We start from the raw sequence: 16,210 nt of genomic DNA on the forward strand, positions 1-16,210 counted from the left end.
TTAAGGCAAGCCAGAGGTGGGGGTCCTGTCCTCGTCAGGCTTCACTCCGACCGGCCGGTGAAGGCGAGCCGGAGATGAAGACAGGGGCCTCCCCCGGGAGCACTCGGTTCCCGCGGGGTCGCTACTCCCCGACACCCCGCCACAAGGTGTCCTGCGGGTTGACTGATTGCACGGGTGGAATATCTATTGTCACGTAGACAATAGATATTCCAACCGTGGGCGATGGGGTCGTCACATCCCTACGCCCTTTTATTATTATTATTATTATTTGGGTAGCTTTTGTTAGTAGTGAGTTAAATAGTAAAATATTATTGTTTGTTTGATAGAAGAACGCTAACTGGGTAAAGTAAATAAAACATTGTGTTTTTTTTAAGGATGAAGTATTCAATTTAGAATACTAAACGTGACAATATAGGTATTCGATATTTCAAATAAGATTACATTGCTGAAATAATGAGATCTGAATAAGTAAGAGCTTAAATCTTGCAAAGTCACCAAATCCAGTAAGTAAAATGAATTTAAATAATGTCTGATGGTCTGTTAAACAGATCTGTCAATCCTGTGAATAGCACGAGCAATTTATGAGAGGTCTATCCTTCATCAGGAGCATTAATTTAGCATCGATGGAACTCCGCGGCGGAGATAGCGCACGGTGGACTTCAAAAGGCCTGGGTTGTGTGCCATTGACAGTTCTCATAGCTTTGATATACCAGCCAATACGATGAGGTTGCGTAAACATCAATTATCAACGCTGTAATGTGTTTTGGAAATCGATTGGGATGAAATGCTGAAAATGATTTCAAAACACTCTTTAATCACACGGGGCACTGTGATTTGAAAATTTTATTTGTGACTGTAGTGTTAAGATGGCAAAGAAGTTAAAGTAAGTTTAAGAAAACTTAAAATGTCTCGTAATACATCTTTGCCTCTGAATCGTTTTAAAATAAGCGTCATACTTTAAATGCTTTTCAATTTTATATGAATAAAGATATTAAGCATGGATATGGAACCATAACATTATACGTCATTTTGAAGTTAATTAAAACATTCGCTATTCGTATAATTTGCATTCAAGAACAATTGTTCAATCTATCTTGTTCAGCAAACCGAACGTCGACTATTGATTGTATTGTCTTTCAAATCAAACTGCTATTGTTTTAAGTGACATTCTGTATATCTCAAAATTGAAGCACACGAGTATGCGATACGCGAAATTCGGGGAACCACTTATATTGAAGTTTTCAACTGAATTTTCGAATGTTAGAACACATACTATTGTGTTTGAATGGTTTGAACGAATTTTTAATTGTTTGAAGGTATGTGGGGTATGCGAGCTTTTATTCAAACTGAAAATAAGAATAAATCTCTTTGTATAAGGTTGTACGAAATGCATGTCAAATGTTTATAATTATGTATAAACCAACTGCAACGGTATAAACATTAAACTGAAGTACGTTAAAAAAATTAATGCAATAGTTACGCAGTAGTTGAGACCGCTACATTAAGTTGGTCATTGCTTGTAGCGATTTTTTTTTTTTATTTTTTTTATTTATTTATTTATTTCAGGTAACAGACAATAAATTGTACAGACCCATATTATAAATACCTTACAGACTAACATACATATAATAATTTAAAACTAAACTAAATTAATACAAAACTAAGAATATATTAAGCACTACACTATACACAATTCACGGCACTGGCGGTGTCATATTGCGCTGAACGGGCTTTGGCTGGGTGTTGCGAAGCCGCCCGCGAAACCGCCGGAACACAACACCACGGGGCCAGAACTCCTCGCTCATGAAGGTCGACAGCTGCTCGCTCGGTACACGCACAACAAATGAATTAAAATTCAAATTGTTGCGCGGCTCCAGGCGCTGGACCCTCACGATAAACTTGGTCTTCACCCGCACATACTCCACTACATCAGAAGCTTGGGTAGAGTGGTGCAGGCGGGACACGTACAGCTGCGTCGTCGGTATGGCGGGCCGCAGCAGGTGGTTGTTACCGGTCGGGGCGGTACCGCACTTGTTGGAGGAGGGCTTCTTTTTCTTCTTCCTTTTCTCTACCTTTGTAAAGCCTTCCTCATCGAGTGGATGACTATTCGCGCTCGACAAGGGTGCCGCACGGCGCGGGGAGTCCCTGTGCTTAACGGGATCTCCATCTCGGGTGATATCTTGCCGCTTTACGGGAGGCTTGGCGGCAGCGGCCGCGTAACCAGCCGGTGTCGGGTTGGCTACACGTGGCGGGCTCTCCGGGGGAGGCGCGGGTCGGGCGGGGCGCGGCGTGACGCGGTCGACGGCCGGCGGCGTCGTCAAATTCGCTGACTCAAAAGTCTCACGTTGCGCTCCACGACGTGTGTTCACATTTGAAACCTCCGTTGACCTACATAATGAAATTGAATCGCGCAGGGCGACGACCTCATTACGCAGCTCGTTGATGGTGGATTGGGAAGCTCCAAATTTGAACTCCATCTCCTTTAGGGCCGTCCTTAAAGAAGTGATATCCTTAAGAAGGCGGGTGACGTCGACGTGGTCGAATGTGACGGGGGGCAGCTTACGCAAATCCTTCGCCACGAAAGTCGGCACGTCGTCCGGATCGGTCTCCTTGAACACCTTGATGATGTCCCGTAGACTTCTCTCTCCCTTCTCGTCCCTCCTGCGAGACGGCATCCTGTCGGCCATATTCAATGCCGAAAAGAGAAGTGATTTGGCGTCACGAATCTCTTCCTCCGTAAAATTGCTCGTGCAAATTTGTTCTATGCTAACTTCATCCATGACATCCAGCTGATACTGCAGGAATGCCAGGACTTCATTAGGCACAAGCGTAGCGCTCATTGTTACGAGCGAAAACTTCGATAATAAAAAAATATTAATTATTTATTATGCATATTCTGCACAGCGCAATGCGTCCGCTTTGGAGCGCGCATTGCACTAGATTATGCTACGGTCTACGGCGTAGCAACTCGTCTTGCTTTTACTTGGTAAATAGACTTGGATAAATATCGTTATTTATAAACATAAGCCTTTATTTAACCTTTCGTCAAGATTAGGCGTTAATTTGAGGTATTATAATATTAATACATTGAATTTTTAGAAGGCACGTACGCTCACAGGTTTCCATAATTAGTTTGGTGAGTGCGTCATAAGGAACAAAAGGGTATCCTCAATTTCAGGATGTGACCTTTTGTTCTACTTTTACGAGTCAATGGAGACACAAGGATTTTATTAAAACCTTTATTTAATATAACATACCCGCGTTTGTTATAACATTTGTCCTAATCATAAATAAAGACAAAACAATGATTGTATCTGAAGAATAATTTTGTATTGTTGATTTTTTCATGTATAAATAAAGAAGTTTAGAGTAATTTTGCTGTTTTGGTGCATACAAACATGGCTCCTATTCTATGGTTACTGGATATAATATTATTGTTAAAAACATTAATTTGTAGTTTTGGATAATTATTGAATTGTCAAACGCGATAGAAATTATTGCGACATGTTATTGAAAATTGTATCTTAGACGCTTATTTTGATAAAAGTTTTAACAAAATATGGCTTCTTATAAGAGCTAGCTTACAACATATAAAATCCTGACAAATTTCTATCAATTAATGTGCTATCAGCAAGCAATAGTATTTAAAGCTAGAAGTTTTCATCCTTTTCAAAAATCCCTTAGAAGCGGCGGCCTATGACACTCCAATGTCGTGTCATTTAAATTTCATATGCGAATTTCATCGCCCTATTTAAGTCTCGAGAGCGGTTTTTGTATAAAAGAAGCTCTTTTATGTGTGCGCGTATTGAGATCTCGTTAATTTTAATGAAGCTACAAAGTGTAGAATAGTTTTAAGTGTCTCTATTGCGTTTCTTATACCTTGACCCATTAAAAATTAATCTTTAAGACGAGCTTCGATACGAGGAGAGTTACGGTCAAAAGGGACAATTTTAAGGTCACAAGTTGTATAGGTGATTTTATCTACCTTTATATCATTAAATAATAACAAAATAACCAAATTTAATCTAATATACCTACGTTTAAAAACCTAGAGAGTGAAAAATGTAGACTTAATTGCCCTGTGTTACTCTCCTGTGTTTTGTTCTCCATATAAGTACAATACAATATTTTATACGCATTGAAATTATTGAGAATATCGCCTCAGAAAGCTGCTATTGGAAAATTCTCTTAACTTGATTAGTTCTGTTTCAAGCAGGGATCTCACATTCAATTTGGATTTCATTTCATCGCCTTTATTTTGAACAAGGAAAATGTATTGTTGAGAAAATATTCCTTTGTCTTTTTTTACTAATAAAAGTTTCAGCTCGGATTTTTTCAAATTTTATTAGAAGAATTGTGTGTATTGAGCTTTAAGTACTAAAAGCTTCATAAGACGTGTTCTATCTTCTAAAGGAAACGTAAAAATTATTATCTGGTGCTTTTTACTATATAAAATATTATTATAAGACGTAGTCTTATGAGTATTATAATTAATGATACCTACTATAATATTATTTTGGACTAGAAGTGTTTTTATATGTGCCAGTTACAAGATGTTTGCGAGTGAAATTATACCTCACTTCTAAAACATTTGAATTATGATGGTATATAAATTTCCATTCAATATTAAGAAGAATGAGCTCGTCGAGTCGGAAAGAACATAAAAGGAAGTTGAAGATGTAATTACACTTTTTACGCGCATTGTGTATGAGATAATTAAACTACGGCCATTGCTTAAGCGATTACTCGAATCCCTGCGACGGCGGCGGTGAAGTGTAAAATTGGCCATTGAGAAGCGTTCCTTTCGCTGAGTATGTGCGGGATTGCGGCTCGCAGTTTGTCTGGCGCCGCAACAAAGCTAAGAGTTGTCGACGACGCCCCGGGCTTAAAGCGCTTACCGTCCCTAACAATATGCGAGAACATTTAAAGAAATATCTATTCATAATACGATGGGAATGAAATGGAAAATCTTTTTCAGTCAATTGTGTTTTTCAGTTCGTTAAAAGGTGACGCGCACTTACATTCGTCAACAACGCTAATTGGGGTTGATGAACGATGAACTTCGGCTAAATAAATATTTGCTGCGAAATTGGTGTTTTTTTTTTCGTTTTTAACTTGGCTGATGTTTATTTTGTATTAATATTTGTTGAAAGAGGGAGCACTCAAGTAAAAACTGAATAAAACCAGTGCGTGAAAAGATAATATAATTGGACAATTTCGGTTTAATTAAGTCAGAGCATTGACTTACTTGCGAATTTAACTCTTGATGCTTATCATTCTCAGTGATATGGAACAGTAATTATTATAATAATGAATAATTCCCATTACGTAGTTTAATTGTTAATCATCCAGTAGGTATAATGATACATTTTATCGGATAACATGAAGTCTCAACGATTTATGAATTCCACGCTATACTGCGTCGTTTAAGCCTGAAATCGAGTAGCTCAGTCTGGGATGACCTTAATAAAGGCTTAAATCACAGCCGAGAGCCATGCATTGGAATTATTCAGACGATTGGGTCGATTAATCCGCGGACATGTTCAAACGACGCAAGCACGCATGACCACCTTCCATAAGGCTTCCCGCGTGTTATTTACAAGCGATCCTTTGTTGTTTGCCCAATATCGACATATATTTTGGTATATACCCAGGATATTGGTAAAGCCTCTCGCTTCAATAGACTTTTAATCTTTTACGTGCCAAAGCATTCATTTTACAATCTTCTAAAGATAAAGACTAGATATTTTAATCGTTTGAAAAAATGTATAAGACAAATAGTCGAGAGCAAGAACTTTATGAAAATAAGAAAGTATTTTCTTCTAAGGTAACAACAGACTTTTGCTAAAGAGAAATTAATTATCTTCCCGACTCCTTTGATTTTTGTTGCTTGTTTATAAGTTACTAAGATAAGAAACATAGATAATTAAGATGATTGAGGTATTTATATTTTAAGATGTTACGTACTAGATAGTAAGTAGGTAGAGACCTAAGAAATAAGTTTAGTTATTGTTATATAGTGAATATCTATTTTAACACACTAATATGATAGGCACTTGGAACAAAGTGGATTATTGTGAAGAGGAATTCGTTGGTGACATCGGATGACATGCCGCCGGAATTCCAATCTAAGATGTTTGCCTTAAGAAGCTTTGATGTTGGAGACGAGGGAACAATGCCTAAACTCTAATATAAAGTGAAATTAAATTCGTTGTTTCATTTTGTGTCATTTTATTGACAATTTACATAATATAACGAATTCCATTTGAACCTTTTTTTACGACTCAATATTTTCATTAACGTAGGTAGGTACTTACCCAATTTTTCCTTCTTTTGTTTAGTATTCCAATTTGCGAGGCATACAAAATTGCAATATTTTATCATCAAATTGCTTCCATGTCAATTTAGGATAAGACTCTTGAAAATATTAGTGATGTTCATTTTGATTTTTATTGAAACGACAAATCTAAACTAGTAGACTCCTCATTCATGATTAAAATTTTACTTAATTAATTTCAAGTACCTATTTGTTTGTATTTCAAATAGCTATGTTTTATCAAGCGCTGAAAGTTATTCTTTTGTTAGTTATTTATAATACTAAACGATTTTTAATATTATTTTTCCGTTCATCCTGAGTAATTTTAGAAAAGAGTACAAACTGATTTTAATGTTTTTTTCCATGTACAAGCGTTTCTAGCGTTGTAAAAGGTTTACGTTCAAATTATCGCTCCGCTCCTATTGGTTTTAGCGTGATGGTATAAAGTATATTCGTAGTATCGTAATATTAAATAACTCCTTCCTCGATAAATGGGCTATCTAACACCGAAAGAATTTTTGAAATCGGACCAGTAGTTCTTGAGATTAGCGCGTTCAAAGAAACAAACAAACTCTTCAGCTTTATAATATTAGTATAGATAGTATAGATAATATAGTATTAGTATTAGAAATATATTATCTGTGGTAGTATACCCTGTGCGATATACCATGTTGTTATATTTGTAATGGGCAATGTCGAATGCACATTACATATTTGGAACATACATTTAGTGATGATTAATTAATAGCTTACACCTAATCGCGCTAATTGCATTATTAATTGGACTGCGGAAATGGTCCGCGAGATAGTATCGTAATTACAATCAATATACAATTTCACGTGTGTTATTAATTTTATATTTTAAATAATGACCTCATTATAAAGGTTTTAGATTTAAGCTGAGTATATCATTACATAATATCATGTAGTGATACATAATATAAAACTGAACAGTTTGTTTGAATGCGCTATTCTCAGAAATCACTAGCCCGATTTCATAAAATCATTCTTTGTTGGATATGTAGTTACGTGATTCCTGAGTGCTATAATCTTTATATGTGACACTTGTGAAGCTGGGTTGGGCCGCTAGCAATTGATAATTATAAATCAATAAATCTTTTATTACGAGTTCTTGTTATGTAAATTTTTTCTTCAATATTATTACTATGGACAATTTTTAAGGCATGCACGAGTATTGATGTCGTGTTTTAATACCTATATTATGTACGACATTAGTTTTACATAAAGTAAGTTCTACGACTTAAACATGATTTCGCTTGGAATCCATATTGCTATTCCCACGTTTAAAAACGAACTTATGTGTAACCATCCGTGACGTAATTGGTTTTGTTCATGAGCTCGAATATCTAGTCTAGTTGGCTATTAGCAATCGTGGGCTATATAAGCATTTGCATGCATTTTATTTCATTTCATTTTGCACGAATATGATGACATAAATTAGGTATGATATATGTGTCTATAATGCTTTACGCCGAGATTGTAGAGAAATGTTTTTGTTCTTTGTAAATACTACTAGATACATATAAATACTAACCCATATAAAGCAAGGCTGGAGAGCTAGTTCTACTTAAAGTAGTGCAATTATTAATATCGCTATTACTTCATATGCTCTATTATTTTTGCTTCCTTACACAAAAGCAACAACTTTATCCGTTTTAATGATACCGATATTTTAAATAATCATAAGCCGCTTTGGAAATATGTATTATGTGAGTCTAAAGCTCAAAGGTAATGATATTAATCCAATGATCACATGTTTACTGCGGTGTTGAATGTGTAGTATTCGTTAGTTTATATAATCCGTGTCCACATAAATTGTTAAAATTATCGAATGCCCACTGCGAGTAAAACATAATGTATGTGTGTATTTGGAGCTTAGTTAGATTATGTAGTTATGAGAATTTGGAACAAATTTGGACAACTGTATTCTTAATTAACACGAAGGGTACTTTTATTTATATTTATTGTGAGCGAGCCGGCCTGGCAGCTAAAAATAGTACGATAAAGAAGAATTAATTCGTCTCTTAATTAGTTATCTACTATTTGTGGTAGACTTGTAATCTTGTTTATATTACTTCGATCTATAATACCTATCTTAACATTAATTTCGGAGTAACAACGTTGCTTTCGTACCAACTTGTAGCCCTAAAGCCTTCCATATCTTAACTCAAGCCACGTATACAACGAATGCTTTCTTATTTACATTGAAATAAGTAGTTCACGTCCTTAAGCGTCGTTATTTATATGAGTTGGTTAATTTACAAGAATATATGAATACTAAGTGTGGCTTGCAGTTGGCTCAAGGAGCTCGTTTGAAATTCATGTAGTCACCACACGAGATGCAAAGCGACTAAATGTGAATGAAATTTTGAGAAGGTATGAGCGTTTTTTTTTACTTAAATGCATAGAAATTAGAAATATACTGCTAAAAAGAGCTTGTGTGCCGAGCAGACGTGTCAGAAGTGAAACTTCTTTGGCAAGATTCAAAGGTACTGCTGTAGGTATTGCCATGACGCGACTTTGACATTAATTTACTCTCAATGCGCCAGAAGTTTCACTTCAAAAAGCCTTCTTATAGATATGTTGATCATGTGTTACATTTTGCTTTGTGTCTCGTAATTTATCAACAATAACTGGTGCAAAATGATGCGTCCAATATTTACTTGATCGAACAGTTCTGCCGATGCGTCTATAAATCTTTAATTAACCTTTATCAAAACATAAATCCGAGGTTTAATCTTTGAGTCACGTTCAATAACAGTGGAATCCCGTTAATACCCCACGTCACGTTTAAACTTCAGCGAAAACACCAGTATATTCATTAATCCTTTGCATGCTATCATAAATTTCCCATGGATAATTTGCTGTATGTGATTATTTATAGCATTTAAGAATGGAGTTTATTGCATATTGTGATGATGCTATGCAAATCTATTGCATAATGCAATAGATTAAAGAAAATATGAGTACAAATGTTGATTCACGCGGTAAAGAATATTATACAATTAATTATCACTACGAGTGTTAACAGTATGTTTTATCATTTGCATGTATATAATTAAAGCTATCACAAAATAATACTACACAGTATCTGCTTTGACAAAATAATCTGCAATACATAATTCAAAGAGGCGCATTTAGATAATTGCGGGATTGCAAAAGTTGAACGCTTTTGTAGCGGCTCTAGCGTGTTCAACTCACTTTGAAGTGGATAATGGCGGCTAGAATTACACATTGTTCGATGACAGCCTCTCGCCTGCGGTTCCAGTATTGTGATAAACTCGCCTCTCATTACCGTAATGTGTTATTTGAAAATTCATAGCATTCCGGCGCACTGCAGGACCTATCGGATACATCGACAGATGGTTTCAATTTGAATTCACTGTAGAGAGTTAACGTGTATTGGAATGATCCAACTTTTGTAATGATTATGACCACAGGCTTAAAAGAACACTGTCCGTTTTTCTTACCTTACCTATGGTTTATCAAATAATTTGAATGGCGTAGGTACATAATGGAAATAATAAAAGTTGGAGGTTCTGATTCCGTAGCGATGTTTTTTATAACAGTTACAGTAACATATTGAACGTAACCTTTCATATTTGATTTTAACACATAATTGATATGGTAACCCAAAATTGAAATCAACATGACGTAAGATCATGCATAACATGTAAATGGATAGCATGGGCAGTACAGATAATGTTCCGAGCCATCGAACACAAAGCGATCAATGGACTTTGAACTGATTTCCCAGCCATTGAACATCAGATGCATTCGTAAAATTCTTCGTAACGATTGATAGCTGAGCTATAATTATTGTCAGGAAATTTTAAACTATAAATGCGATGCTGGAGTCAATTTTCCAAACAACTGCTCGTTTGATAGAACTCGGCTATTATGTTTGTGAAAGCTTTTTATAATACCGAAAAGGTTTATATTACAACAATACACAATAATATTTTATTTCTACAAACTATTGTAGATTTTACTTCCGATCATTATTAATCAGTTATTAACCGACTTCAAAAAAAAGGAGGAGGTTATCAATTCGGCCGGTATCTTTTTTTTTTTTATGTATGTACACCGATTACTCCGTGGTTTCTGAACCGATTTACGTGATTCTTTTTTGTTCGATGCGGGATGGTGTCGAATTGGTCCCATAAAAATTTTATTCGGATAGGCCCAGTAGTTTTTATTTTATGAGCATTTTTGTCTGTATTTGTAAATGTTGCAAGTGCAAGTTTGAAGTCGGTTGTTTTTAACGCAGTTATTGACTTGTACATAAAATATTCAGACAAAAAAGTATTGCATTTCATACGTCCTACATTCATTTTCTGAAACAAAATAGATTTTCAGTGTAAGTACAATATTTAACATTAAAATTATTTTAAAATATCTATACCTATATGTATTAATGCCTGCAGTTACATAGCTAAAATGTTCGGATTTAAATCGTATTTGTATAAAAGGGAAATCCATTAGGTACTACAGTAGCCCACGCATCAGGCGTCAGAATACCTGTGTGCTCTCTGCCTATAATGGAAAACGGATTATCGCTTAGTCCATAACACTGGATATCTAAATAGTTACACTGATATCGATATTTCTGTCGCAATATTCAATAAATGTGGGAATAGTAGATGTAATGTTTCGATTGAATATCTGTATTTTCTCTAAATGCGATTACATAGATAATAGGGGATTTTATCGAAAGAAAGAAAGAAAGAAACATTTATTTGACTCCACAAGATACAACGAACACAATACAATTTAAATTAACGATGTGAACATAGAAAACAAACAATTTGAAACAAAGTAAACAATTAAAATCACGATAGGTAACAATCTTATTAGTACAGTAAAATAATAAGTAAAAATTAATATTAATGAAAGAAACAGTAAGTGGAGTCAAACCAGGTAGCCACTCAGTATCTGTTGCAACCCAGTTACAACACTGATTTTCAGTGCATAGCAATTTCTTATGTGTTCTGAGCCTAAAACTAGATGCTATACATATATTCCGGTCTCTCTTTGAACTGAAAGCGTCAACGTCTGCTATAAAAAAAGTAACCTAAAAATATAAATGAAAAAATCACGAATATTAAGAACCGTATTGCACTGAAGCACGTTTATCATTTAATTGAAAGATGAGAAGGTTGAATAATTATAAAAAATAAATATTCCTCCGCAAAACTTGTTTCTTTTGACTTGATCTCGCTCGGCTACTTGAAGATTGAAAAGATTTTGTTTTCCTCATTGTACTCTACCGTCGTCCTATTCAAATACGCTTCGTTCATAAGAAATATTCATAAGCCGATTTCGTAGGCAATTAAAATTAAAATTTATATATTTCATCTGTTTTAGAATATTCATTCATATAAAACGATTTTCGCCGGCTTCATGAGCTGCGTACTAAAATCTGGACTGTTTGTAAATTTTTACTAAAGCGGAAACCGTTCAGAGAGTTTTAATTAAATTTAGTTCATTTCGTTTGAGAATACCAAACGCTCTTAACGTTATAAGCGAGTAAAAAATGTAATTTTGATGAAGCTAATATGAAATTATGTTAAATATTTTGTGAGTGATTTTTGTATGCTAAAATTCGTATAACTTAGATTCTATTTAGCCCATTTGAGTTTTACGGGTACTAAAGTCCATAAAAGTTCTTTAGTGGTGAAGGATTTACAGTTAAGATTTGAAAGGAGGTTTTACGTCTTTTTACATAAAAAACAGGCGCGGTTCTTAATTATGTGCATGGAGGCTTGAATAGCTGTATATATAGGCCATTTGTGGTCTGTTATATTCAGGGGCAGGTGCACACAACCGCATCATGTGATATGCATACCACATTAATGTCGTGCTTACATTGCTATAATAGTATAATGGGCTATATTCCGTGAAGGACATTGGACGTTTACTACGATAGTAGATAATAATAGATTACTGCAATTACTAAGGAAATTATATTAATTCTTATCATTAGCATATATTAAGACAAGAATTATCATTTTAACAACAATTAAATAAATAAATAAATAAATAAAAATCGTTTATTTAGTACTAAGTAATACATAACACAATACAATTTGAACTCGACGATTGTAAAGACATAAAAGTTTATATTGAATTTAAATTCTATATGATGAAATCATTTAAGTTCTAAAAATAAAGGACGTGTGTTAAAGTTCTGTTACAGTAACTGGATACACCTAGAGGAACTTTAGATCGATAATAATTGAATAGATTATACTAAAATAGTTTCAACATAATATTATATATCAGATACTTACTATCACCATTAATAAACTTTCTTATAACTAGATCGATCAAATTACACAAGCTTTCTATCAAGTGAGCTGTCAGTGAGCTACCGAAGGTTGATACCCACGCATTAAGCACCCTTCAAATATTGGAAAATCACTCCCTGCTGAAGTAAGCTGTGCTAGCTATCCTTTTACTGCTTCTTATCGAAAACGTTTTATGGACTTTTTACAATGTTCATCAGTTTTATCAAGATTTCAATTAAAATGGTGCTTGAATAGAAAATTTAGGGTGGGCGTTAATTAATGTAGAGTTTAAAAAAACATGGCCAATACAGTAGTTCAAATTGTAAAAAAATACGAACGGTATTGATTAAATGATTTAAATGTCCGTTCAATTATCTTAACAGTCAAATCCTACTAATATTATAAATGCGTAAGTTTGTGAGGATGGATGGATGGATGATTGTTTGTTATTTTATCACGTAAAAACTACTGAACCGATTACAATGAAATTTGGTATGTAGGTAGCTGAAGATCCAGGATAAGACATAGGGTACTTTTTATCCCGGAACCTTGAAAAGGTGTAGCATAGTACAAAACGGTTCCCGTTCCCGTGTGATTACGCGGGCGAAGGCGCGGGTGGAAATCTAGTAGTAACATATAACATAACAAAAACAAAATATACACAAATATTTGTTTGAACCAACATGTATTCGAAAATCGTTTTCGTCTAGAAAATATCCAGGACACATAGTAATCTATAATCATTAAACGCACCGCATTACGGTTTTTCAGATTCACTGAGAGTAAATCGTCTAATGGGAGGCAGCAGTAAGTTGCCAAATAATTCACACCCAGAACGGCGGGGGCGTGCGCCCCTAAACAATAAAAAGCCATAAAACTTGCCTTGAAAAGTGATTTACCCACACATACCTATATACACAACCTTCACGTAGATTTGAATAATCAACACTTTTTCGATCCAATGTGGCTTTGCTTAATGTGTTGTTTTGAATACTTTGATGGGTATATCGGATCAAAAGATACTTTGGATTTGTGTGCTTTGGTTATATTTTAATGTAAAACATGAATGCATTATCGAGATGTATTTTATTCGACGGTCGCCTGAATTATACATGATGGAAACGGAATCCATTATTTAAGAATAACTTGACCTGGTGGATAATGACTTAAAATACATAACATTATAAGTAATTGCTCTAATAATACATAAAAAAATACATTATGGATATTACGAAATAAAAAGAATATTTAAGCATGATCAATTTTCGAATTATTTTTAAGTATTAACAAAAATATAAAATTGAATATTATACGATTTTAATATCCTAAAATTTTCCTTTCGAAATCTGGCACGTATCAAAAGGAGCGTAATGACAATAAGTGTCTTTTTATCGACTTTTCCAACCTTATTACCTCTATAATAATAAAGATTCGTGTACAACAAAGGGAATTCGGTATAATCATGTAAGTGGTGTTGCGTACAGAGCGCCCTCATTAAGTTATCTCGAAGGGAAGGCAATGACTGTTATCTACTGTACAGGAGTGAGGAGACAAGTGACGTTACTGTAGCGACGTGCTTTGTTTTGAATATTATATGCAAGTGAAGGTTGTTTTAATTTATGTATACTAATATTATAAAACTGAAGAGTTTGCTTGTTTGAACGCCTTAATCTCGGAAACTACTGGTCCGATTTAAAAAATTCATTCGGTGTTAGATCGTATCGATCGATAGGTTTATCGAGGAAGGCTAAAGGCTATATATCATCACGCTACGACCAACAGGAGTGGAGCCTCGGGGGTGAAAACGCGCGGAGCAGCTACTTAAATATAATATCTGAGACACTTTAAGCGACACCTCTAGTACCGTAATAAGTAAAGATGTAGGTGTGGTATTATATGTATTATCTGTGGCGAAGGAAAGCCGAGTTGGTTTGAATACGCACACCACATCATTATGTCAAAGGAAACTACATGTAATTTTGTACACACCTACTTCAATGTGATTGATTCAATAAGACTCTACCATGACTCATATAATGAATTTACTTATTAAAAATCAAGTGTTATGCATATTAGAGATAAGAATAGTTATAATAAAGATGAACACAAATATAGCTTTTATTTTTTTAAACCCTGTATAACCTGTATCAACGTATATAATCCTATACTACAATAATTAACTTCTTAGTGTAGAAGATTGGTAACCATGTTATATCAAAGAAAAGATAAAGTAAAATAACTTAAAAACATCATTATTCACTGTTAAACAGTTATTCAGAAAGCTGAAACGTCGACTAATGTTTTCCTTGAAACTTAAAAGCACTTGCAATTTATGATATGAATTAATAATACACTCCTAACCCACTTAACGTTATATCTCGTGTGGGATTTCGTTCGGCTCGCGTACTTTCACGCGTCCGTTGCGATAAAAGCCTCTTTGTGAGAAGCCTCTATGGCTACGGAATAACTCTTTCAATGCCTAGATTGTACACACGAGAGAAAAATGCCGGGGGCAGCCTTTCAGCTCGGATTTACCTCGTAAGTATACATTATTTATTTTTAAAAGAACTCCAAGAGTACCACTCTAAATGCTGCGAAAGTAGTTTTATATGGAAATCTTGGAAATAAGCTGACTGTGTTAGTTGGTTTAATTTATTCGGCTCATAATATTGTTGATTTTTAAACGAAACTATTAGCGCATAGAATTTAAATACCTACTTTGTTCAATGTTGCATTTTAATAGTGCTGTTTAATATTGAATATCTTCTTAATTATATTTTTCTTAGAGTCTATTTTTTTATGATAGCACTGTCAGCGAGCATGATTACTAAATTATCATGTACCATCATGTGGTTCTTCAATTTTGAGACAGATTTACTTGACAATATTATTATGGACCAAGAAAATAAAATTCTTATAGGAAGTCATGTCCATCTTGGTTCAAGCTCGAAGCGTTAAAAGAATTGTAATATTTATGACTCCATTAATCTACAGATCCACAGTTATTATAGCCATTGCTCAGCGTCTAGAATTTAAATACTATAAAGTACAGTAAATTAGAGCTGAGTACATTCCGTGGTATTAAGGTTAGCCGCATAATTTTTCATTAAACGAACTATCCGCGCATAAGCGTTGTTTTTATTCACTTTGAAATGAGATATTGTAGAGAAGTTTGAAGGTGAACGTCTGTTTAACCCTTACGTAATGGGGCTGTAAATTCGGTGATAAATGAGAGATTCGAGTCGCGGAAACACAACACGAAACAGCTTTTAGTGGTCTAAGTCCATGTGGCTTTACACTCGGATGTGAAAAATTGTTTTAATGAGTGAATTATTAAGGCTAATGTACCTCTAGTGTCACGTTGGAATGAATTTATTAGTGGTTAATGTGGGAAATGTATGAGTACATATGTTATGAATTAATTTAAAGTCTTCTCTGATTATGTGGGAATTTGATATCTGTATCGACGAATGTTCTAATACATTTTTATTTGCGTTAGGAGACTACGTGCTCTCACTTTTCACCACTTGTTGCGATCCTTTTAAAGAAGCTCGACATAAGTAGGTAGTATTGAGATTGTTAC

General features: G+C 34.6%; 1 protein-coding gene across 1 annotated transcript; it reads right to left on the reverse strand.

Moving 5' to 3' along the window:
* Positions 1 to 1,546: 1,546 nt before the first annotated feature.
* On the reverse strand, positions 1,547 to 2,911 carry LOC149906417 (uncharacterized). Its single transcript, XM_090104373.1, has one exon. The coding sequence runs from the start codon at positions 2,838 to 2,840 to the stop codon at positions 1,695 to 1,697; it is 1,146 nt and encodes a 381-aa protein (XP_089960499.1). The 5' UTR covers positions 2,841 to 2,911; the 3' UTR covers positions 1,547 to 1,694.
* Between the last annotated feature and the right edge of the window lie 13,299 nt (positions 2,912 to 16,210).

Source organism: Colias eurytheme, chromosome 8 (assembly GCF_061535395.1).
Source record: "Colias eurytheme isolate Ceu_HAF_F1 chromosome 8, ilColEury1 Martin Lab GWU primary, whole genome shotgun sequence".
In the NCBI taxonomy this organism is placed as follows: Eukaryota; Metazoa; Arthropoda; class Insecta; order Lepidoptera; family Pieridae; genus Colias; species Colias eurytheme.